This window comes from Pteropus vampyrus, unplaced genomic scaffold, assembly GCF_000151845.1.
Source record: "Pteropus vampyrus isolate Shadow unplaced genomic scaffold, Pvam_2.0 Scaffold186, whole genome shotgun sequence".
Classification (NCBI taxonomy): Eukaryota; Metazoa; Chordata; class Mammalia; order Chiroptera; family Pteropodidae; genus Pteropus; species Pteropus vampyrus.
Window position 1 is genome coordinate 2,497,618 of NW_011888967.1, and position 24,836 is coordinate 2,522,453.

Here is a 24,836-nt window from a genome sequence, read left to right on the forward strand (position 1 = left end):
CCCAAAACAAAGTTTTAGTCTTTTGGGTACTACATAAAGAAATTGGGCTTCCTAAACATATTATTGGTCTGCATGAAAGAGTATTTAAACTTTGGAAAAGCACGTTTCAAATTATTTATTTGTCAGAGAATCCTTTTGGTTTAAACATATTAAATGCATTTATTTTGCTTTCATCTTTATGAATCATTTATACATTTAAAGTAGAAATATTTTATAGGCTTAATAAATATAAGAATCTTTATATTCACGTTTGTTTAACCATATTGTTCTTATTAAGTGCCAGGTTCTGTTCTACGTGCTTTATAAATAATAACTTCTTTATTACTCAGAATAACCCTATGATTTATGAACCAACTGTGTATGTTAGATACTATGTAGAATGCCAAAACATATTTTTGGTATACCAATTTATATCAAGATGTATTTCTGCCCTACTAGGATATGCATGGTTCCAAATAATATATTATGAATTTTGTGAAGTCTAGCCATGTTGCCAAAGTTTATAGTAACAGGAAGGTAAAATAGACTAGTGACCCATACTGAGAGGGAAAGTGGGAGTCAACAGGAAGCCAGCAAACAAAAGAACATAGGGGCAATCATGGGACTGAGAATCAGAGTCTGAAAACAAGGACAGGACAGATTCAGCCCAGTTCCAGCAGCCCACAGTCTAAGAAAAAGCCTCAGTGTGAGAGAGTGAGACAGTTTAAGCCTTCCAGGGCGAAGGGTAGAGACGGTAGTGGTATTGTGTGAAGAAGCGCGACCAGCAAGCCCAGTGCAATCAAGGCAAAACCCTTGTCCTGGGTCCCACAGTGACAGAGAGGGAGCAGACAAGTGTCTTGACCTAGTTTATCTGTGGAAGATGATGCTGCTCTCTAGAAACTAGAGATAATCAAAGAGGAGTGATTACTCTCTCTGCCCTTGGGCTTCTAGCTCTCCAAAGAATGGATCAAAACCCCTTCTGTTGTTAGGTGAGGAAAGCAGAGCTTTCTTTAAGTGAGGAATGCAGAGCTGCTTATCATGACTAGTACCCAGGCTTCCCCCACAAGCATCAGCTATGCTTCAAAAGGAAGCCTGATACCTGCACAGGTAGTAGTTTTATGCCCAATTTCAACTTGAATATTACCTTTTAAAGACCTACTTCAAAAAAAAAATTGCTATCCAAAATTCCTTTTATACAAAGAGCCCCCAAGGCCTTTCTCCCTGCCAGGGTCTTCATCCTAAAGAAAGAGCACATGAAGACTTTTAGGGAAGGTAAGGACAAGTGAAGGCTTCTGTAGAGTAAGATGAAACTAGGGAGGAGAATATTTGGTAGTAATAAACAGAAACTCAATCAAAATAGGTAAAGGGGCATTTTTGATAAGGAGACAGAAACATATCTATAGGGAGGCTAGCAAACTATGGCCCACCCTGTTTTCATATGACTTACGGACGAAGAATATATTTTTCATTTTTAAGTGTTTGGAAATAAAGGAATATTTTATGACATATGAAAACTATATGAAATTCAAATTTCAACCTCCATATAAATTCCCTGTTTCTCATTAGTGTACCTGTAGTACAAAAAAATTGTATCCAATCAAATTTTGAAATTCATCCATAAAAATTCAGTGTAAATTTATTTTCTCTCTTGTGATACAAGTAGCTGCACAATGTTCTCAATTTGACCCATAGTCCTACAAAGGGTCAAACTGACAATATTAAGTATGTAACCCTTTACAGAAAAAGATTATCTACCTCTGGTCTATAGAGGACTCTATGCAGAAACTACAGCCAAGTGACTATAACTTAGACTAAAAAGTCACTCCAACCCAATCTCTCTCTCTCTCTCTGTCTCTGTCTCTGTCTCTGTCTCTGTCTCTCTCTCTCTCTCTCTCATTCTCTCTCTCTCTCTCTCTCTCTCTCTCTCTCTCTCTCTCTCTCACACACACACACACACACACACACACACATACACCATTTGACTCCCTCTTGATCAGGTTTCTTTACTTGTTTATTTACCCTCACAGAGTCTCATCAAAGTCACCACTAATAGAGGCTTTACTCAATAAATGCAATGCTCACTCAGGCCCTCCCAGTTACTCACCTCCAGCCCAGGGGCTCCACTCATTTCAGAAAGGCAAACTGGTCCCCTACAGGTCTGGAATCAAGCCAACATTGAAAGAAGCTAAGTAAGCCTGCCCTTCTGTGCCATGGACAGTCAGTTCTCAATTCTCTGATAGGGGAATATTGACTGGGAGGACATGGTGGGTGTTTCCAGTCCACATGTCACAGTGACCTCCTTTCCTGACCTCTAAGATTTCCCATTCAATCTACTTATCCGCTCCTCTAGTTCTGTCCTTTGGCCTCTGATTGCTAGGCAGAAAAGCAAAGCAAGGACACAATGCCTAAAGTGAAATCTAGCTGGTGGAGGCTGGTATAGGATTTCTATGGAAATACCTACAGCAATGATAATTCACAACATAGATTAGTTTGACAATATTGAAAACAAACAAAAAAATAGGATTTACCATATTAATTCAATAGATTTTATATTCTCAGTGCCCAGAATAAGAAGTGCTATGCAAGCAACATCATTTTCCATCTTTTATCACTGTCTGAGACATTCCTATTAATCCAAATTTTGTATCTTCAGTGTCCTGACAACCTCATATCTCCACATGTGCTGAGACTTTAAATGCCAAGATATCCTGGAATATTGATATTAGCTTTAAATATGGAAAGGTTGTATACAGAGGGGGTCCATTAAGTTGAATACCAATAAGGGAGCTGCTAAAGGGATTGGTGATGACAGGAAAAGATATTTAAGAGATTCGCATTATTGTTACTTCTGCCTAATCCTAAAGTAGGTTAGAAATTTATGCTTTAGAAGTCTCAACCTCACGGAAAGACCCTAGCCATTTTTCAAGGAATTTCTTTCCCACTAGAGAACCATAAGTATCTAAAAGTGAAGCATCTCATTGTGTTTTTATTTTGCTTAATAGTGTGTGCGGTACTTTGTATTTCCAAATGCTTTCCTAAGCATCGATTTAGGTGTATAATTATAGTGGCAAAAAATGTGTAGTAATAAAGACCCACATAATTGTTTTGCACTGGGTTTGGCATTCTCCAATTGGGTACATCATCAGGATTCACTTAAAGATGTTTGGGTTTATTACCCATCTCCAAGTAAAGTCAGACATATTTTAGTTATGGTTCTGCGGTCTTAAATAGATAATGTATCCTACCTCCAAAACATGAAGACAATATTCAAAACATCTGCTTCCAGAGAAGACTGAAGAGATATTCTAGTTAAAACGAGATGCATTTTTTTCTTCTGTCATCCTTAGATATTTTCTTGGGCCCCTCTGTCCCTTAGAAGCTCAAAGATTTTCAATCATGTTTTTTCATTTCTTTTCTTTTCTTTTCTTTCTTTCTTTTTTTGCAAAATACAGCATATTAAAATATTCTCTTTCTGTACAATAATAAACTACAATTGTACCTGAATATTCATGTGCTGGGAATCTTCCTAATCTTCCTAATTATAAGAAAACCTTAAACTGAGTAAACAAGAATAGTTTTGAATGTTCTCAATTAAACACAACAAATTACTAGTTTTATGAAGTTTTCATAAATCCATCCCGTAATTTCCAAACCATAGAAGAGATGTACTAAAATTTAAGGTCTCAAAGAATCTAAATCTGAAACTGTTTGTGAAAAGTGTGGTCTTATGCAAACTTAGGACATTATTTTTTAAATAGATAGTTAATTGGTGTCCATTAAAATGAGACAAACAGCTTGACTACCACTTTTCCCATCACTACAGTAATTGCTAATGTCCTCTGAGTTTGTGTAAGGTTCTGTTTGAAAAATGCAAGTTCTGAGGGGGTTACTGAGTCTTATGGCCCCATTTTTAGTTCAAATACAGGAGATAGTGCCCAATGTTCTGTTGGTAGAGTCCACCATTGAATCAAAGACCAGTCTATTCATGTAAGAAATTGGGTGAAGGGAATGTGTTCAATGCTTTTTAATTTTATGCAAAATTTAATTGTGCAAATTTTAAGTTGTGCAACATAAAATATGTTGATAAAGTCTCACTGTGTATATAATTTCAAAGCATATGAATTTTCCACATGAACTTTTAAATCATTATGAATCATAATTCCAGAGCTCACAAGTCCAGTGAAATATGTTAAACAGATTTTTAAAAAATATTCCATGTTGAAAATATAATTTAGAATAGGAAGTGTTAACAGAAGAAACAAATAAACACCAGGGAAGAGAGAGAGAGGAATGAAGGGAGGGAGATATCCTACAGATGTGCTTCACCATGGAGAGTTTAGCCAATCAATATAACCAGGTAGCAATAACATGATATAGTTTCCCTAAGCATAGACTTTTGTTAAAACATTCTGGAACTTGTCTCAGAGGTCTCAGCGAGCTTCATAAAAGAACACAAACTGATGCTCTTTGCACATATATCTATGTGCTTAATTTAAGCTGGGGTTTTGTCAGGGTTCATTAGCAAGTTTTTCGTGGATAGGCTTCGAGGATCCATTAACCCATTGAAACTCTATAAAAATATATTTGTGCTTGTCCATATGTGCAGTTATTATTTTTCTGGAGAAATGATCACTAGCTTTCATTAGATTTATGAAAGTATTCAAATTTCCTTGCTTCTAAAAAAAAAAAAAAGCTAGGAACCATTGCTTTAGGTCATTACTAATTATTTGATATTATTTCTTTTCTCAGAAACAAAGGCAATGTGTGTGTGTGTGTGTGTGCATGCGTGTGTGTGTGTGTGTGTGTGTGTGTGTGTGTGTGTGTGTCCTGACTAAAAGACTTAATGTTGCCATATACTAGCAAGTTTATTTATACAAAGCAGGTATTTTGGGAAATAACCTGATTCTCCACCACACATAACTAAGAAATTTTTTAAAATGCTTCTGTTTTAGGCTCTTATACACTTTTATTCTGTCCAGAACAAAGTTCCATGTATTATCACTGAAGGAAATGGGAGAGTTTGGAGACATCGATACATTAGATGTATTCAATATTTATTAAAAAGTATATGATATTGTGATGCTTTGCTCCATCCAATTTTTACCACTGATATATATACATATATACAAATTAATATAGTTTTTCATCATTTTAATTGATGACAGCCTCATTCCAAATATAAGGAATCTGATTTTCTAAAATGCTTCTGTATTCCTAGAGGTTATAACAATTTGATTCCTTGAGAAATACATTGGCAGTAAAAAAAACTGACAGTTTATTTCTCTCAAATCATCCTGTGAAAATTAATCTTTTGCACCTATGTATCCTCTCAAAGAGAAGATTGTTTTCTAGCTATCTTGCCTATTTTTGGTAGACTCTAGATCACTAGAACATTCCAGAAGGTCTGTTCTAGGACTTCTCCCTTCATGAGAACACTGAGTGGATCATAGTTGGTCTGTGAATTGGAATAAAAATCCCACTAACAGAATCAGTGCTCAAGAGTCAGGATCTGGCAAAGCCCTCTCTTGGAAGACCCTGGAATAAGTCTAAATATATCTAAATACTTGGTATAACTAAATATTTAGTATAACGTATCAGACATAGCACATTGTTCCTTGATATGAAACAATATGGGAACATGTACTAAAACAAAACAATAGGGAAAATTAAATAGTATAGTACTTTGAGAAATACCTCATAAAATAACTTTAAACATTGGAAAAGAGACTCTTTTCCAAGGTACATTAAAATACATACCTACATAGAGATGAGTATTTTTTGTCAGCAAATTCTCCTCTAAAAGAAGAGTTCTGTACTAACATTTCAAATTAGCCATTAATCTTCAAAGTGCCTTTCAACAGGAATTTACTTAATCCTCATAATCAGCAGCAATGGGAAAAGGGTCTTTCTTCTTCATAGACACCCAGACAGAGCTTTAAAGAGAACTTTTGTGTGAGTCACTAAGGGCTTCTGTGTCAAAGGGCAGCAGCATGACCTTTCACTTCCTTCTTAAGTATGAAGGAGTTATTCCCAAACTTCTCTATGCATGGAAAACTCTGATGGGACCATGAGTCATCTCTCTTTCTCTCTCTCCCAATTCCCTCTAGGGAACAAAAAGAAATCTTGGCATCCTGCCTTGATCAATAATTGTCCTGTTCTTATATTTTTAAAATGTAGATTTAAAACAACAGCCATTTTTGTATAACTGGCATTTTGAACCACTCCTTTAAGATGTGTATCAGGCCATGAAAAACACTGACTTAGAAGAGAGAAGGCCCTCAGAGACTGATGCACTTATACTTTAGAAGTAAAACAGGTCACACAAGTCAAATAAAATCTCCTATTAGTGGAGCAAGAAACCAAGCCCCAAACTCTTATTTCTTACAAGGAAGCAGTTTCTTGATATAAGATAAAACCATAGTGGAAGGGGAAAAGAGGGAGAACTGAGGTGACTAAGATCTATTTTTAGTTCATATCTATAGAAATGGTGTAGAATCCTGATTACTTCTCTTTTTAAAGTAACTGCTTTGTATCCTCCAAAACTATTTCATTTTTACGGTACTGTTCAATTCGTTTACTATTCTGAGAAGGTAGAGTGAGAGTATACAGTGTGATACCAAATTGAGCAAAAGGAAGTTATTCAATGAACAATGATGATACTTGAGATGATACTTAAAAATGAATTTCTCATCATGTCTCTTTAAGATGTTAGGTTGAACCATATATAAGTGCTGATGTTTGAGCAATTGTTCCTTGAAAACAGCAATGTCTTATAGCTCAGCATAAATACTTTAGGAAAGCTCTGTGAAACCTCGGAATGCAGCTCAATTTAACAAATATTTACTGACCAGCCATCATGTGCCTGGCACCTTGCTCAGTAGTGAAGGATGCAATATTAGTGGATGGCAGATGCTATGCCTCCTGGTACCTTATTATGACTATTAGCTGTTAAGAATCAATAATCAATCTGATCATTTATAATCAGAAATATACCCATAATTTAGCCAATTGTTGATTCAACAAGTCAAAATATACTCCCAACTGACTTTGATTAAAGAATTAAAATCTTTTTATTAAAGAACCATTTTCTTACCACTGTGACGACTCCAGAAAGGTGGCAATTTTTTAACTTCTCATTTTTCATTTAAGAAACTGAACCATTAGGTACATGTGAGACTTGCTTAAGATTACCTTTATTTTCATTCTTTTGGCTGCCAGCCCAGTGCTTCATTTACTAATCAATTTCCTTCTCTCCTCCTCCTCCTATGTTCTTTCCTGTGAAGTATGGTAATCAGTGTCCTAACTGACCCAGCATCCTGGAAATTGTTGGGAGAGGGCAAAATCAAATAGACTCTCTAGTGGGAACATTCTGCTAAAGGATTTTCTGTAAATTTTCACTTAGTATTTTATTCCCTCATATGTTGTTACCTCCCCCTGTGCTCAGTAATTTTAGTTTATGCTTTTTGTTTCTCTTTTTTGTTTCTTTGGTTTGCTGGCTTTGTGTTCTTTTCTTTTCTTTTTCTTTTTCTTTTCTTTTTTAATGCAGGAATCGGTCAAGGCGTTCCAGTGGTGGCGCTCATAGTGGAAGGAGGACCCAATGTGATCTCAATTGTCTTGGAGTACCTTCGAGACACCCCTCCCGTGCCGGTTGTTGTCTGTGATGGGAGTGGACGGGCGTCTGACATCCTGGCATTTGGGCATAAATATTCAGAAGAAGGCGGGTAGGTAATTTGCCAGGCTGAATAGGAAAGCTATGAGCCTGTGTTCCAAACTTGGAAGAGATCGTATTAGTTGACTAAGACATTTGGCATGGGAACATGGTGGGGAAGAACAAGGGAACATAGTCTATATGTCCTATGAAGTAGAAAATTTCATGAAAGCCACACTAGACCACACTGATGATAAAAAAAAAAAAAAAAAAAAGAGAGGACATGGGGAAGAGAAGGGCCGTAGGACATGGTCTCCTTTCTTTTCTTTATTTCTCCTTCACTCTTTTCCTCCTCCCAATAAGATGAAGCAGGTATTAAGTTTTAACACACGAAGCACAGCTAATCTGGACTGTACAGTGAAGAATAGTAACTTGGGAGAAGCTGGGATATAGAGCTTCCAGGCTTGGCCACCAAACACCAGCATCACCAAGCTGCTATGTGTTAACAAACGCTAAATTTTACAAAAACGATTGGCAGCCTCTGCTGTCAGATCCCTCTAAATTATCTTGGCAAGTGGAATCTCTGTAAAGGCCATCACTCTGGCCCTATATAAATTCCTCTCGAACCCCTCATTTTCTTTCGAACCCCCACCGTGCTACTTTCAATAGTCCAAAGCCCTCATCCCCGTAAAGAACTTTCCTTCATAGCCCTCCCCTCCAATCAGAGGCCCCACGTACTGCACTGAGAAATCCAGACACTCACAGATTATTAGGTCAAGGTAATTCATTTCAAGGTGTGAGTGAATTTAAGGAGGAAAACTCAAGGGAGACATTGAGTTTTAAATAAGGAACTTCCTAACATAATCAGTTCTCCTAACACATGAAACTAGTAGGAAAAGGGAGCCCCAATGGAAATGGGGGTCTTTTATTTATCCCTTTTATAAATTTCGAGCATGTTTACTGTCTGCCATGCACTGAGATGTGAAGAAGAATGACATACTATTCCTACCCACAAAGAACTCGTCGTAAGGCCAATAAGTAGACAAGCTTGTAATTATGATAAAAGTGACAGGTGAGCTCGCCTACTTCGGGAAACTTCCCCTTCCACCTCTTTCACTCAGCCTGCCTTGAAATAAAGAGATTCAGCCTGGCAGCTCCATGCCATCTCTTCCCTCCCGTTCTTTCTCTGTCTTTGCCAGCAGTCCAGCTCTGCAGGTGAGCCATTGAGTCAGCACACTTTCTTCCTAAGTGCTTAAACCTACATATGTGAAAGGAGGAGTAATGAAAAGCATAGGGCCTCTAGCTTAACACTGCAAACACTAGCAGTGATTTTAGGCTCTGTTAAAGCTTTTGATTTTTTTTTTTTTTAAGCTAATATTTGTAAGCACAATGTTGAAGTTTGCTTACTGGCAAATTTAATTAAATTACTTTTATCTTCTTCATTGATGGTAAATGTTGGTCCTTTTATACCTAAGGAGATAAAAAAGAGGACATTTGCCCAAATGCCTCCACGTTCATTACAAACCAAAGTTCAAGATCCTTAACTATGCTTTGCTTTTATTAAAAATCTAGCCAGAATTCTCATTGATTTCAACACAGTAATTTATTCCTTTTTCTGAAGTAACTAAAGAATAAAGTTTTCATCTTTGGCTTACTTTTTTGCTTCCTAGTGCTTATAATTATTTTACTGTATTCCAATAAAGCAGATACAAGTTTGCATTCAGAATGCATGTTTTCTTTTAAGAAAACTAATGAAAGAGTAAGGTGCTCATCTCAGCATTTCAGGTTTCTAGGTGTATGCACAATGAAAGTCTATACCTACTGGCTATTTTTTTTTTTTCATTATCTTGAGTTGTGTACCTTGAAACTATTAAAATCTTTAGTAAGTGCCCTTCCTAATTCTGTTTTAATAATAGAGGAATTGTACATTTTAGAGCTAGGTGAGACTCTGTGTTATTTAACCTGTGAGATAGATGCACAGAGAAATTAAGTGCTTTGTCAAGGTCACACAGCCCACCATCCCAGGTCAGGAATCTTTCAAGGGTATTATAAAAAATCATTGAAATGTGTTTCGTGGCATGTGCCTTACTGTTTCTCATATAGTAGTATTTCAATGGTAATGTCTTTTAAATATGTAAATGCACTTAAGTTGCTTTCAGCTTCCTCTTTGCATTACAGTTTCTTAATTTTTAAAATTATTCTGTGTATTTTAAAAAGATAAAAATCAGTACATTCCTGGTTGTAAACCAATGTCCGTGTTGATCAACCCTACCTCATGTAGATTCTTCTCTTTCCACCACCCAGACCATTATGCTCCAACCTGAAAATTAAGTCAGAAATCCCATGTCCCTTTAACTTTAATTGCTAGCTTTAATTTTAAAACTAAAGTTTAACTTTAGTTCTAATTATTCTAAGGCCAAAATATGCAAAAGCACATCTATATGGGATCTATACAAACATATGGACCATGACTGATTATCGAAGAATGTGAAGTCATGCACATAACTAGTGTGGAGATAATGAATTAAAATATGATTTTATATATTAAGAATTATTAAAAATTAAAACTTTATTGTAAAGAAAGATTTAGAAATGGTTATTAAGAAAATAGAAGCTTAAAGAGAAGATTTGTATTTGTGTGTGTGTGTGTGTGTGTGTGTGTGTGTGTGTGTGTGTGTGTGTAGTGTTATGGTTAAAAGTACCTTCTTGCTACTCCAGGAAAAGAATTATAAATTTATCACGATAAAATGAATTCAGAATATTTCTGTATTCTGTCTGAATAACTGCCAGAATTAATCGGATTAATTTAGCTTGAAATGAAATTGTCTAGCCACACATGTGCAGCTAATTTAAAAAATTATTTCAAAGAATATTGTTTGGCAATTGTGTGCTTTCTTTAGGGAAAAAATAAAAAAGAATTAACTCACCAACACTTGAATCACCGGGAAGGATTTTGTCTTTGATTTTCAACAAAGTCCAACAGAGTTGGGACATGCTTCACTACAAATAAATATAAATGCATAATTTTTTTATATAAACAAATCTATACAAATAAGTGTGTATGATTGTATGTATAAAATTGACTGTAGGAACATACTTACCCTGTTTATAAAACTTGAATTAGGATTTGAAATAACTGATTTTACTTTTTAGTTACTTTGGTAATTTAAATATGATTAAAATTTTTAAAGTTTACTTACAGGTTGTTAAATAGTATAGGCCCAAGGACTAGAAATATGTACATTCAGCTATGTAGCTTGTCATTTTACAATTTTAAAGGAGTGAGTAAAATAGTCACACCTCTATTTTAACCTTTGTGGACTTGATATCTTGCCTTTAAATTCCCTGGTTTTAACCATCTTCCAAGAGTATGAATTTGAAAGGGAATAGCTTTAGAAGCAAATTATAATTGGCAAAACTAATTAACTTTTGTAGATGAGATTATTTGAGGTAGAAAAACACACAACTTTATCATAACATAAAGAGGTTTGGATAAACTAGGAGACAGTTACAATTAAATTCTTATTTTTGTCTTTTTTCCCATATCTCTGCTCTGTGGCATATACTACCTGAAAGAAATGGTCCAATTCTCCTTCTCTTTTATTGTTGTACTGGATTTTCTATTTCTCATCTTTCATAGATTAAAATGAGTCACAAGTCACTTTCCCTGGCTAATTTCATTGCTTTAGAAACATTATCAAATTTTATTTCTGAATCATAAATAACTAAACACTGCAAACACAGATAGATTAATGCTACCTAAGTAGCATTAGATTCAATTACCTAAATTTTTAAACAGTAGGATGTCACTTTATGCTGTGTCTGACTAAGCAAGATGCCCGTAGTCAGGAAGACCTCTCAGGGTCCAGGTGCCTGAAATAGAAGTCAGAGATTACTTTGCCTGATCATTGTCAACCTAAGTCTCAGATTGCAAAGAAATGTGGTCTTGTCTCTCGTTTATCAGCCGGTGAGCAAGTATTGCACAGATAAAAGGGCATTTGAATGAATGGGTATTCTGAGATGATGCCCCTTATTCATCTAAATTTTATTACTGATGGTTATGTTAATTTTGGCATGTTTGTCCCAAAATAATCATCTGGATTTACCTTTTTAACCACCCTAGGGCAAGAAGTAGAAATTGCAGTAGCAGAATGCCTTAGAGCTTTTAAGTAGTCTGTTCACACCTTCTGGAAAGTTATCAGTGAAGCAAATACCAAAAGACTTTTTTCATTTAATTAAATATATTTGACATATAATATTGTGTAAATTTGACATGTACAATTGTTAATTCAACATATTTATATCTTGTAATATGATTGTTGTGGTAGCAATACTCAGCAACTCTATTATATTACATAATGATCCTTCCTTTTAGTGGATGGGATAATTAAGTTTTAGTTGTTCACATTCTTAGTGACAGTATAATCTGTATTAGATATTTTGAAGAAAATATGAGTACTGGCTTACTCTTGAGGACAGGAGGATAGATAATATATTCCAAATAAAAATCTGATTTTCATGTTTAAAGGGAGCTTAATAAGGGTCCGTACATTTTGGGGTTAGCTTAGTTAAAGGCATAAATGGAATGTAAAGTAAAGATGAAAAAGGAAAAATATATTGCATGGCTTCAAATTATAAAACTATATTCTAGCAAAGATATGAAAAATGTTCGGTTATCTCCAAATACATATCAAAATAACCAAAAACAGGAGAGAGTCACCAGAAAACTAAGCATTTTAGAAACTCAGGTGTAGTCTGTATTCCCTAGGGCATATCATTCTATGCAGTGGTCACTAATGTCTTCTTCTGCTGCTCAAAAGATTTCCATCTAAAGCCGAAGGATATCACAGCCCTATCATTTGTCTCTATAAGATCTGCTAAAAGAAAGTAATTGATAGCGATGGTTTATGTTCCAGCATGATTTAGACATAATTGGAATGTCAAGTGAGAAAGAAGGAAACAAAAATCAAGTATGCAGACTTCAAGTGTCTATTTTAGTTGTTGTCAATTTCATCTTAGCTGCCTCTTTTCTAGAATTTTCTATAAGAAGGAATGTCAAAACTTGATTCTGTTTTTTAACTTTCTCAGAAGGAAGTAAGGAAAGTTGGAAACATCTTGTACAGACAAAGGATACTGGTGTCTTTATTTATAAGAATTTGTTGTTTGGGAGGTTTTTTGGTAAACTATTTTCCAAGTTAACATTTATTGAGTGATTACTATATGCATGGAACTATTAGAGAATGAGCAAGACATGCCCTGTCAGGGACTTTATAATGGAGATTAAAACATAGACATGAATACAGATAACCAGAAGGTCAGATGCGCTATGATAAACGTATAAAGTGTTACAGAAGCACAGAGGACAAAGCACTTGAGTGTAGCATTCCTCATGAGAATCCATTCAATGGAATCAGTATGTTAATTATCTACAAAATGACCATATCATGACTCTATTTCTCCTCCTTCCCTTTTCCATCAAAAACTAGATCTAAACTGAGGGTCAGCATAAATGAGAAAAAGCTAATATTTTACTCTTTCTTATAAAACTCAACACAGAAAAAAGAATCAATCTGAATAGGATTGAAGGAAAGTTGGTAAAAGGACAAGTTCTATGAATAGTATGTTGGTGTTTGTGTGGTGATGTGTATTTGTGTGGTGGTGTGTGTTTGTGTGTATGTATATTATTAAATTGAACTATATATATTCAAATTCAAGGTAAATAAATTTAATCAATAAATTAATCTGGTAAAATTTAATTTAATTATATATGATTAAATACATACATCAATGTCTATATTTATACATACACAAGTGAGTGTGTATTTAAAATTTAAGTGAAAAAGATAAGACCAATGAGACTTTTCAAATCAATCAATCACCAGGTACTTTTTGAATGCCTGTTTTAGGCACAAAGTATCCCTTTCCTCAAGATTTATAATCCTATTTGAACTAATATAATAACAAGTAATTTTCAATTAAATGTTACTAACTGATTTCAAAGAAGACAGAGAGTAGATGGTGAAAGTTTCATGTAGAGATTTTTCCCTCTGTGGAACACATAAAAGTGTAATTATATAGATACCTCTGTCATTGTATCCAAGTTCCACAAAGCTAGAGTAGCTACATTTATTTGGGAAAGTGCAACGTAAAATGAACACTTTTGTCTTATAGTTTGTTATTTGATCCCTTCGTGTTTGTCAACATGAGGAGAATGAAACATTAACCTTAAAAAAAATATATCTAGAGTTCATGGGGGAAAGGACTAGTGAGGGAAAATTTTTATTCATCCAAACCAACCATTCAGTTCTCTACATTGGTTAAATTTACTTTAGAATTGCTCAACTCCAAGTAGGGAAAATGTGGCCTTGAACATAAATAACAAACATCAGAAAAACATAGAGCTGGGTAATCTATTATGACAAAGAAATCCTTTTTAGGGAACCACTTCTAGCCCATCAAGACCAAGTGAAGATTTCGAAGGTATCAGTTATGTTTCTCAGAGATTTTCTTAGCTAATTTTTGGCTGCTTGTTATATAGAAAATTTTCAAAATAAGTATGTGGTTATTACACTTCAGCATGCCTGAGAATCACCTGAAAGTCTCAGGAGACACAAATTCCCCCTAACTATACTGATTCGGTGTGCCTGGGCTGGGGTGCAGGAAAATGTATTTGAAACCAAAACCCCAGGTGATTCTCAGGCATGCTGAAGTGTAATAACCACTTTCAGAAGCTCTTTTAAAATTTATAAACATTAGTTTCTCTTTATACTCATCTAGTGTTTCCAAAAATAGTTTCTTTACTTTCTATCCCTCATGTGCATTCTCCTCACACAAGTCATTGCATTGTTACCACAAGCCCTTTGTAACCTCTGCCAACTGTTGTCTTTGAAACTCAGTTGACTTGAAAAGTTTATTTAGCATGAATCACCTAATTTTTTTTCTTTATCACAGTTGTTCTTGCTTCCAAACATCTGTCAGATATGAAAATTCTAACTCTGAAAAGATAGCTATACCACAAAAATACTCATTTTGACAGGACTGGTAGACTTCTCTGTTCGTATTTTTATCTACACGGATTTCTTAAGGGCATGCAGTTCATTTTCCCATTTCATTTGAACATGATTTTCTGACTAGTTTAAAATAGATGACCAATTTGAAAAATGAAAGAAAAAAAGACTATGAGAAAAGCAAAGGTATTTAAAAGTGAACTGGTGCTAGTGGTTATGAACAGTGGGTATCTGCTACTTGAGAGGCCATGGACAGTCATTAGAGTCGGTAAGTCCAGCATTAGGTCCTACCTCACTTTGACTTTACAACTGCAGTGAACAGCTATTTAAGAGTCCCAATCTCCCACTTGCCTATAGTATTGATTTTCACTTTTTTAAACCCCCCAGACCTCTTCTCAAATGAAATCTCAGGTAGAAATGCAGTATCTAAAACAGACAAGACAAAGGTTTATTCTGTTGAAGCTGGAGTGGAAGGCCTAGACCACCGATTCTCAATATTAATTTAAAAATTGAGAGCTTATTATCAAATTGCTGGGACTCATCTCAGATTTTCTAGTTTGGTAAATCTGATTGGGGCAGGTTATTTGCATCTTAAGAAAGTACCCAGGAGATGCTGATGCTGTTGGTCCAGAGACCATACTTTGAGAACAACTGGCCTAGATCCTACCTCTCTCTGCCTGGCTCTCACCCACTAAGGAAGCTCTGAGGAGCAGCTCTGGAGTTCCTTCTCAAAATTCCGGGAGCTTCATTGTAGAACCCAGTTGAAGACCATTAATCTATGGGTTACTCCACATTCCTTAGCTTGGACTCTAGATTCTTTGCATTCTGGCCCCAGACTCTCTAGAGCCATCTCAATGACCATTCATTCACCTGATCATGCAACCAACTGCCCTCCCCACTGCTCTCCAAACAGAAAGCACTTCCATAGGCTTCTCTGACTTAGCATGAGATGTAGATGTACATTTCTGTTTTTTCTTATTGTTAGTTTTTTTAATTTAGGTTTATTTGATATATAACATTATATTAGTTCCAGGTGTACAACATAGCAATTCAATATTTGTATACATTGAGAAATGATCACCATAAGTCTAGTAACATCCATCACCTTACATAGTTTCAAAAAATTTTTTTTCTTGTAATGAGAACTTTTAAGATGTGCTCTTTTAGCAACTTTGAAATTTTCAGTGCAGCATATATGTTTCTTTACCCACTTAGTTTCAAGGAGGTTTTTGTCTGAAGTTCTGTGACATAATCTCTTTCTCATGAGAAGAAACAGTGAGGGCTTTAAAATGCACAGATACATTTAAAACATATCTAAGCGAATCACAGGTAATAAAATGTTCTGGTATTTAATTCCTCTACATTAGAGGAAATGAATTCTGAATCAACCTGGCTGACATTAGAACCTGCAGCTGCTAGAAATATAGTGGATTAACATTTCACCCAGTGGTATCATGAATAATAATGTTGCAATGCACCTAATGAGTTTTTCTTCAGATTCCCCATGCAATTCTCAGATGTTGATCATGAACCACAGGATTTATGAAAACTAAATTCAGTAGTGACCACCTGCTATTAGAAGCCTCTTCAACCAGAGAAACACTAAAGATGCATTAAAGTGGCACTCCAAAGTCAACTCCAATCTGGACTGCTGTTGTCTAGAAAAGTCTCCATTCAGTTTCAATTGTCTTTTCTTTATTGTCCTAATTGTTAGACAGCTATCCTAGAGTTGATACACACATTTATTGTGCTCTCTGGGAATAATCAATGCAAATCAAGTGTCGACCCCTTGAGTGGTGACCTCTGAAGATCTTGAGTAAACAGTCATGAATCAGTTCCTCTAAATTTATGTGAGCCCCAGTTTAGTGTCTTGGAGACAGACCTAAATTTTTGAGTTCTTTAACCCTATGATCTCCTTGGTTTTCACCATTTCATAGTGTATTTGAGATTTTATTACCTCTAGTGCAGAGATGACAAATAGTTTTAATCCTGAGTGTCAATAATAACCAACTGGCTTCCTGGAATGATGAGTTAAGAATGATTCTGAGGCTACATCTGGGCTCAGAGGAAAGATTACTGTGAGAGATTAATAATGAAGCAAAGAAAGAAATTTACAATCAGTGTGCCATGGATGTCTACTCTTACTTTAGAAAGAAGACAAAATCTTATAGATAGCCCCATGTATCACTACCATGCAATCATCAAATATCACATTGAATTATGACGCCAAGGGAAAAATAAGAAACTTATTTGTCTAAAGGACTTCTCCTCTGAATAAATGTTGAACTAACTTTTTAAGCATATCAGTGGAAGAGGTGCCAGTTTTTGCGTGCCCAAGGAGCCTACACATCTCAGTCAGCTCTGATTCTATCTTTTATGCGGGGCCTAAAAAACAAACAAAAAGCCTGACTGTTCTGTTTGCCTGGCTCCGTACAATAGTCGTTGGTGAGATTTTATTTGGAATGAACTCTGAGGATATGTTTTCCATACAATTTTGGCAGCAGAAAAGCTACCTGACCATGTGGCAGCCCCTGTACCCTTTGGCAACAATTCAATCTCTACTCTTGGGCACATTCATAACCAAAGGCAAAGGAAAGAAGAGAAATCACAGAGACACTGTTCAAGATTTTTCACCTAAATGTCCTGTTAGTCTCTGTCTTATGTGAAGAGTTTGGCAGCTCTGTCTGCCTCAAGAGCAGTACTCTCAAATAGACATTTCTGTGATGATGGAAATATTCTATATCTCTGCTCTCCAATCAGATAAGCACTGAGCACTTGCATTGTGGCTAGAGTGACTAAGGAATTGAATTTTATTTTTGCTTAATTGTAACAAATTGAAGTCTGAATTGCCACATGACCAATGGCTACTGTATAGGATTGCACAGCTCTAGCATTTCTGCAATTGGGTTCCACAAAACTGGGAACCCTTGAGTGCCTGACAGATTTCCATTGTTCTCTTTACTTTTTGATCATATTCTTTCATCCAGCCAACATTATGTATCCAGTCATTTGACCAATGTTTTTTGAATGCCTACTGTGTTCCAGGCACTGTTCTAGGCACTGGCAAAAACACACCCATGAATCAATAGACAAAAATTCCCACTGTTATGGAGCTTACATTTTGACAGGGTTAGATAAATAATAAGAAAGGAACATAATATGTAAGCACATGTAATATTTTAGAAGGTGATATGCTGTTGGGAAAAAGAGACGGGCGAGAGAAATCACGGGAAGGAGGTAGTGAAAAAGCCTCTGTGTTCAGCACCCGGGTGATCCCTGAGAGAAGAGAACACAGAAGTAATATAAAATACAGTCCCTGCATCCATGGAATTACATTCTAGTTAGGATTTTCTTAGGTTACTTTGTCTTTATGAAATGTCATGTGAGAGAAGCACAAAGCTTCTCTCATAGATACTAAGTGCCTTTCTTATCACCCTCAGCCTTACCGTACCACCCACCTTCTGTTTCCTTTTGTATGTGTATCTGTACCTTCTGTTTTACCACATCTGGCTCAGGATTCTAGAATAAATTTTTTTTAAAAAGTAAAGCCAAAGAAAGTGAACAAAAATAAGTCATGTTTGCCCTATGGGTAGCGGTAAATGAAATTTTATTGAATAAATCGCACCATCAAGGTGTATGCAATCGGCCCAATTATAAACTTCTCTAAGATCGTTCTAACTACCTCACATTTCTGGAAGGAAACACTCAGGAAAAACCCAGGTGAACAACTTCTCTAGGCTAGATACTGAAGCAAGATCAGAGGTACCATTTCTTATGGGTTTACCTGATAAAGGCTATTTGTATCTGAAGTTGATCTTCAGTACAAAACAAGACAAAAACAGACAGAAACAGACCAGATGGATAGTTATCAGAGAGGAGGGGGCTGAGGGGAATGGGTAGAAAAGATGAAGGACAATATAGTCATTAATATTGTGATAAGTTTGCATGATGACAGATAATTACTAAAATTAGTGGAGTGATCACATTGTAAGGTATAAAGTGTCAAGTCTCAATATTGTGCACCTAAAGCTAATATAACTAATATAATACTGTATACCAACTATACTTTAAAAAAAAAAAAAAAACATTTTGAAATAAGTTGGGCAAACTATTCATCCCATCCCATCTACTGGCTCCTTTTGTGTGTTCCATTCACATTTTCCCAAACTTTCTAGCAAACCATTAATACCAGTCAGTTACAGTTAAGCATAAATTTAACATGAAACATCACTTATCCGGAGTTGCTCTTAGGGCTTCTAATTGTTGAACAAAATATTTGTTTGCCTTTTAATTAATTAAAAGGAACTTCGGGCCTCTGATAAGCTAGAGGAGTAGCCCTGGGAAAGTGGTGGATACTTGAAATCACATGCCTCAGTCTTCTCACACATGAGACATATAACGTCCTGTTTCAGGGATAAAACAGAAGAGATCTCCACGTGTATCCAGTCATTTAAACAACAAATCGTTAACTTTCCATTACTACATTGTGTAGAACCTACATAGTTAGATTCGTATAGTACATAATCAAAGATTCCTCCTGCCTCATTCCTTTGTCTTCTAAGCCCAGCTCTGATGCTTTCAGCTATAATATAATCTTTAATAAGTCAGTTCAGCTCTCCAAACTTCACAGTCTTCATCTGTAAAATGGCCGTTCTAAAGTTGCATTATTCCTTTATCCTGAAGTTCAAATCCCTCAGCAGAATTTTCAGATTAGCATTTTTACTGAAACATACAGACTCCAAAATCATCAAAAGTTGACATGTTATCTTGCTAGTGATTGGAAGCTATTGCAAGGTTTTAAGAAGGACACGATCGAATCATGTTTGCTTTGTAGAAGAACCATTCACTCAACACTGGGGAATGGATTAGAGGAGAATAGAGAAGGAACCAAGATATGATGAGTGCCTAAATCAAGGCAGATCGAGAATGAAGTGGACTAGAACAATATTTTAGAAACTCAGGTCGCTCTGTTATTCAATTTCTGGCAGGTGCTGTTGTTGCTTTTCTTCTCCAAACAGACCCCACAGTGAGATGAGGGCACCAAGAAAATACCCTACTGTTTTTTGCAGGTGACTTAACCGAGCGTCACAGATTGACCCAAGCATGAACACATTTTATAGAAGATGCCCCTTACATACAGCAAGTAACAGAGACAAGGTATGACGATAGTATCCATGGGGAAAAAAGTTCCAGCCAGGTGCCCAAGGCCTAAAAGAACTACCTGGTAATTAGTAGGTACTAAGTAAATGTAAATAGGCCACTGGATAAAAAGAAAATATTTGCAGGTTCCATGCTTCAAATCAGTAAAAACATTTTGGAAATATTTGTGAGTAGTTAGACTATTACTTTTAAAGAAAATTGTGCTTCTCATTATAATCAACTATTAAAAGATGGAATTTAAAGTTTAAAAGCTGAGGCTGTTTATCACTGAAATATAGAAAAAATCAGTTTTACAGTGTCTCATCTGAACAGAATCACTTGATGAAGTTGCTCATCTCTAAGATGATCACAATTAATATATTCTTTTTCTGCATATTTATGTTTTTCTTCCACCAAGATGAGTCTATCCCTTTCTTCCTCTTGAACTGGGGCTGCTCTTAATGACTTGATTAATCAAATGTAAGGAAATCACTTTCTGGAACTTCTGAGCTTTAGTCATAAGAAGCTTTGCAGTTTCTGTCTGGAACTCTTTAAATACTCTTTCTTAGAATCCTCACTTTGAGAGAAGAAGCCAGCTGCCATGTAAGGAGTCTGTATACCCTGAAACCATTGGAGAGAGCAATGCCAACCAGTCTTCAGTTTACTCAGCTATCTCAGGCAAGGTACCAGACATGGAGGTAAAGAAGCTCTGTTGGATATTCTAGCCCCAGCAGATGCCATGTAGAAAAGAACTGAGGCCCTGCACATATGGCCCGTGTTGAGCCATCTTCAGCCATTCCAGTCTCTTCAGCTGAGGCCCCAGATATCATGGAGCAGAGATGAGTTATCCCCACCATGCTCTGCCTGAATTCCTGACACTCAGTATTATTAACACAATAAATAAATGCTGTTTCACATCACTAAACTTCGGAGTATCTTACCAATTAATAGATTACCAGCATATATAGTGTATAGCCTTGTGAGTTCTTTGATGATAGGAATGAATATTATTCATCTGTCTACTCGTTCATAATGCCTGGCACATAGTAGGCACTAATATTTGTTGAATAAATAAATAGATGTTAGATGTCTACATGGAGCGTTTACAAGGTTCTACTCTAATTAAGTCTCCTAAATCTGCTTAGTATCTCTATTTCAGAAGAACCGGTGATCTCTAACCTCTCTGAAGTGGGAAAGTTATTTTTCCAGCCTGGATTGGAAGTGGCCTTATACCATTGGGTTTTCCAGGTTTGCAGAGCACTGGTGATCCCAGGACAGAGCTCCACTTTGCACACAGAGGCCCCAGCCACTGGTCATCTATTTAACAAGAAGGAATATTTCAGTGACTCTTTACTAAAGAGACTTGTAGGAGAGGTTTTGATAAGAGCAAGTGCTTACATAAAATTTGCTATGCGTCAGGCACTTTTTTAAGCCATTAACAAAGATTAATTTATTTAATATTCGCAAGCGTATGAGATAAGTACTATTATAATCCTCATTTTACATATATGGGAAATTTGACATAGAAAGACTAACCTTTACATGATCACCCCGCTAACAAGTGACAACTTCACTCCAGACAGCCTTGCCTTCCTGGCCATGATACTTTTACTCATAGTGCTGCCCTGTCTCTCTGGGAAGAATTATGCTGTTACTTAAGACTGACTTGTGACATTTGGAAGAAGTGGTAACTAAAGAAGAATAAGGAGAAGGAGAAGAAAAGAAAAATACCACTTTCTATGACCTTAGGCAAGACATGTAATTTTTCTGTGCCCTTAATGTTCCATTTAGTAATTTGCTTTGGCTTCAAGCAAATGATCCAATTTTATTTTTTAGAGCATTAGAGATTCTATGGAAAACAATGTCTTCTAAATGCCAGACAGTGGTATTATTAACAATCTTATTTAGATAAGTAAAATTTTCTCATATCGTATCTGAATGAATTAAGAGAGAGTGTCTAGAGAGGGTATTAGAAGGGTTACTCTCCTTGAAAGCCATTAACCTCATCTAGCTCTTTGAATTCTATAGAATTCTAAATGCATTTTCTAATTTTAGAATCTAGGAACAAAACCCTGATATTGCAGGTAATTAAATTCATTATGAAAAAAGTACGTACATGTGGTGGTGCTAGCATTTGAACAGAATACTAATAGCAAACGGAAGTTTTGTTGGTTCCTCTGAGCACTGGATGAACATTGACCTATTTCCGATAACTCTGTGACATCTAAAAAGCTCCAGATAACAAGTATGGCATTTAAATGGAGACACAAATGCCATAGTATAAAGATTTTCATCATTTCAGTGACTATACTTCCTAAATCATGAAACCTTCTAATTTGAGATATACCAAAAATAGCATTGGCATACGGAGCCACAAATTAACACTTTCCATAAATAGGTATCACTTTATCAAAGACCCAAATCTAGAACTAAAATTTGACCTAATACTATAATCATGTTTTGATGTCAAGAAATTTCCAATCACTATTTTAATACCATAAAAAAGATATCTAAAATGGGCTTATTTCTATTTTTGCTGGTGAATAAATATCACAGTCAAGATTTTTAAATCATTCCAGTGTTTTGCAGGGAAAAAAATAGAAAGAGCTAGGAAAGCAATAATTTCAAGAAAGCAGGCTTCCCAGTATCCTATGGAATATGGCCACAAAATAAGAAAAGGTCCTTGGAGAAGACAGAGGAAGCTTTTGTGCCAAATACAAAACATCTGGTTTAGCATAGCAAATACTTGTGAAAAATTAGAAGCAAATATAATCTTCAACATACTAAATGCACTTTGCTATTGTCTTCATTTACCAATTTCATCTTCTCCAAATTCATCTAATTTCCTTCATACATTCTTTATTACAAAAATAAAGTCAATTTCCTACAACAAAAACATTTAGATTTCTACCTCCAATGCAGATGATTAGGAAATTGAAAGACATATTTATAGATTACAATTAGGAAAAGCAACACCATGGAGGGAAGGCTGAATTCAGTAGACTCAACTCAAGCATTGAGATCACTAAACTGATTTGCACAAATCATTTAACCTCTTTAAGCCATAGTCTCCTCTTCTGCAACATGGAAAACCTGCTTGACTCACAGTTTGTTATGAAGATAAAATGAGATTATCACTGTAGCCTGGTAAGTGTCATGAACCATGATGGGCTATGAACATGTCAAATGTTATACAGGATCTTTTTCAAAAAAATCTTAAACTCTTTCTGCCAAAGACATAGGACTTAATATCAGTTATTTCTTTGTCAAAGGAAGAGATATGCAAATGTTGAGAAGCTGTTAAAGGCAAAGAAGCATCAAAAATGAGATTTTTCCTCCTGATGCAATCAGATGGAAAAAGAACTAAACCAGGAATAACACTTAATGTTTAATAACTATAACTTAGTGCTTTGGAAGAACTGAATCACCAGTGTTCCACCTAAAACCATCTCTGTTCCATCATGACAGGCATCCCACACTTTGGAAAACAACTAACCTAGAAAATTCTCTACTGCTAGAAATAGAATTTCATGGTTCTTATTGCTAAATTATTTAGCCGAAACCACAACTAAAGTCAGCTGCAAAATTGAGCTAAAAAGCATAAGATTCTTAGTGTCTTTCATCTCTCCTAACTGCTGAAGCTCCCAATCAGCTAAATTGCACATTATTCCTCAATTTTTATAAAGTGATAGACTAGATTCAAGTGACAGATGTTTCCCTCAAACAGTTAATGACCTCAGAGAACTGGGATTTTATTACAGATGGTTAGCAATGGCAAACAAATTTTGAGTTGTTATCAAAATTAAGCACCTGCAGACAAATGATTGAATCTATCACGTGCCTAATCAAGAGAGTCTCTTCTGTTGTTAATCATGTACAACATCTATACACATCTGATACTGCAGGACTCTCGACCTATCCACATGAGTTACCTGTCAAGTAGACACATGCCGAGGTATGAGTGCTCATGTACTGACTCTTCGAGAAAACTCACTGGCAACACAAATGTAAGCATGTCACTCTTCAATTTAAATCCTTCAATAACTCCTCACTGCCTAGGAATAAAATCTGAAATCTGTTACACAATCTCAAAAGTTCCCCATGATCTTGTCTTTGCTCACCCCTTCTGTAGCTCCATCTTGTTCCACTCTTTCTTTTGCTCTCTATGCTCTGACCATACTGACCTTCTTTTATTTTCTCCAAAATAGGCTTGTCCATGCTGTTTTGTCTGCCAAGAATGCTCTTTCCCACCCACCCCCCGTCCATGCTAATGCTCATTCATTCTTCGAGTCTCAGGTAAAACAGCACTTCCTCAGAGGAATCTTCCCTGAATTCTCTAAATTAAATTATATGCAACTATTACAAACTTCTCTACTTCTTTGCTACTGTCAATCACAGTGTAATTGCTGCTTCATGTTTTTCTACTCCACAGTTGTGAAAGTTCATTAAAGGCTAAGAGAGTATATATCTCATCTATTTCCATAGCCCTGGCATGCACCACAGCATCTGGCACTAAATAGACATGACTTAGCAATTATTGAATGAATGAATGAAAGAATGAATGAATGAATGGTTTGGGACTGGTCCACACCAGTCTGGAGAGTTCTCCAGAATAATTTAGTAAACTTGAGAGGATCTAGTATTATTTTTCAACCTTACCTGGACCATCCTCTGTCTAAATCTATATGTTCATGATATAAATCTTCCTGAGGGGCAGAAGGGTGACTCAATTCATCATTGAACTGAGTGACATTCCAGGACCTTTGATATAATACTATCATGGGGAATGCACCCTCCTCAAAGTTGGGCCACCATAATATCCAACCTAGTGGGTCTAAGTGAATTCTCACACATCCTGGGGCACAGCAGGCCGCTGATATGAAGATATTCTTAAGCTTCCCATCTTGATTTCTTTTAAGCAACAAAATTAGTCATGCTTTAATGTTAAAGGAAATTTCATAATTTCCTGCTTAAATAGCCACAGTGATGAAAAGAGGCAGTGGTGTAGTGCACTCCATGTAATAAGTGGCAGCATGGTATAGTGGAAAGAGCACTAGACAAGG

At 35.9% G+C, this 24,836-nt stretch overlaps 1 protein-coding gene across 9 annotated transcripts in view; it reads left to right on the top strand.

Moving 5' to 3' along the window:
• Window positions 1–24,836, top strand: part of TRPM3 (transient receptor potential cation channel subfamily M member 3) — a 512,305-nt gene that overhangs the window by 314,643 nt on the left and 172,826 nt on the right. For 7 of the 9 annotated variants that reach the window (XM_011371276.2, XM_011371290.2, XM_023537349.1 and 4 more), the window contains one exon: window positions 7,526–7,700. In XM_011371276.2, the coding sequence (XP_011369578.1) occupies window positions 7,526–7,700 (175 nt within the window). Of the gene's footprint in view, window positions 1–7,525; window positions 7,705–24,836 lie in introns of those variants that run through there. The other 2 variants (XM_023537352.1, XM_023537353.1) reach the window with 1 other exon arrangement.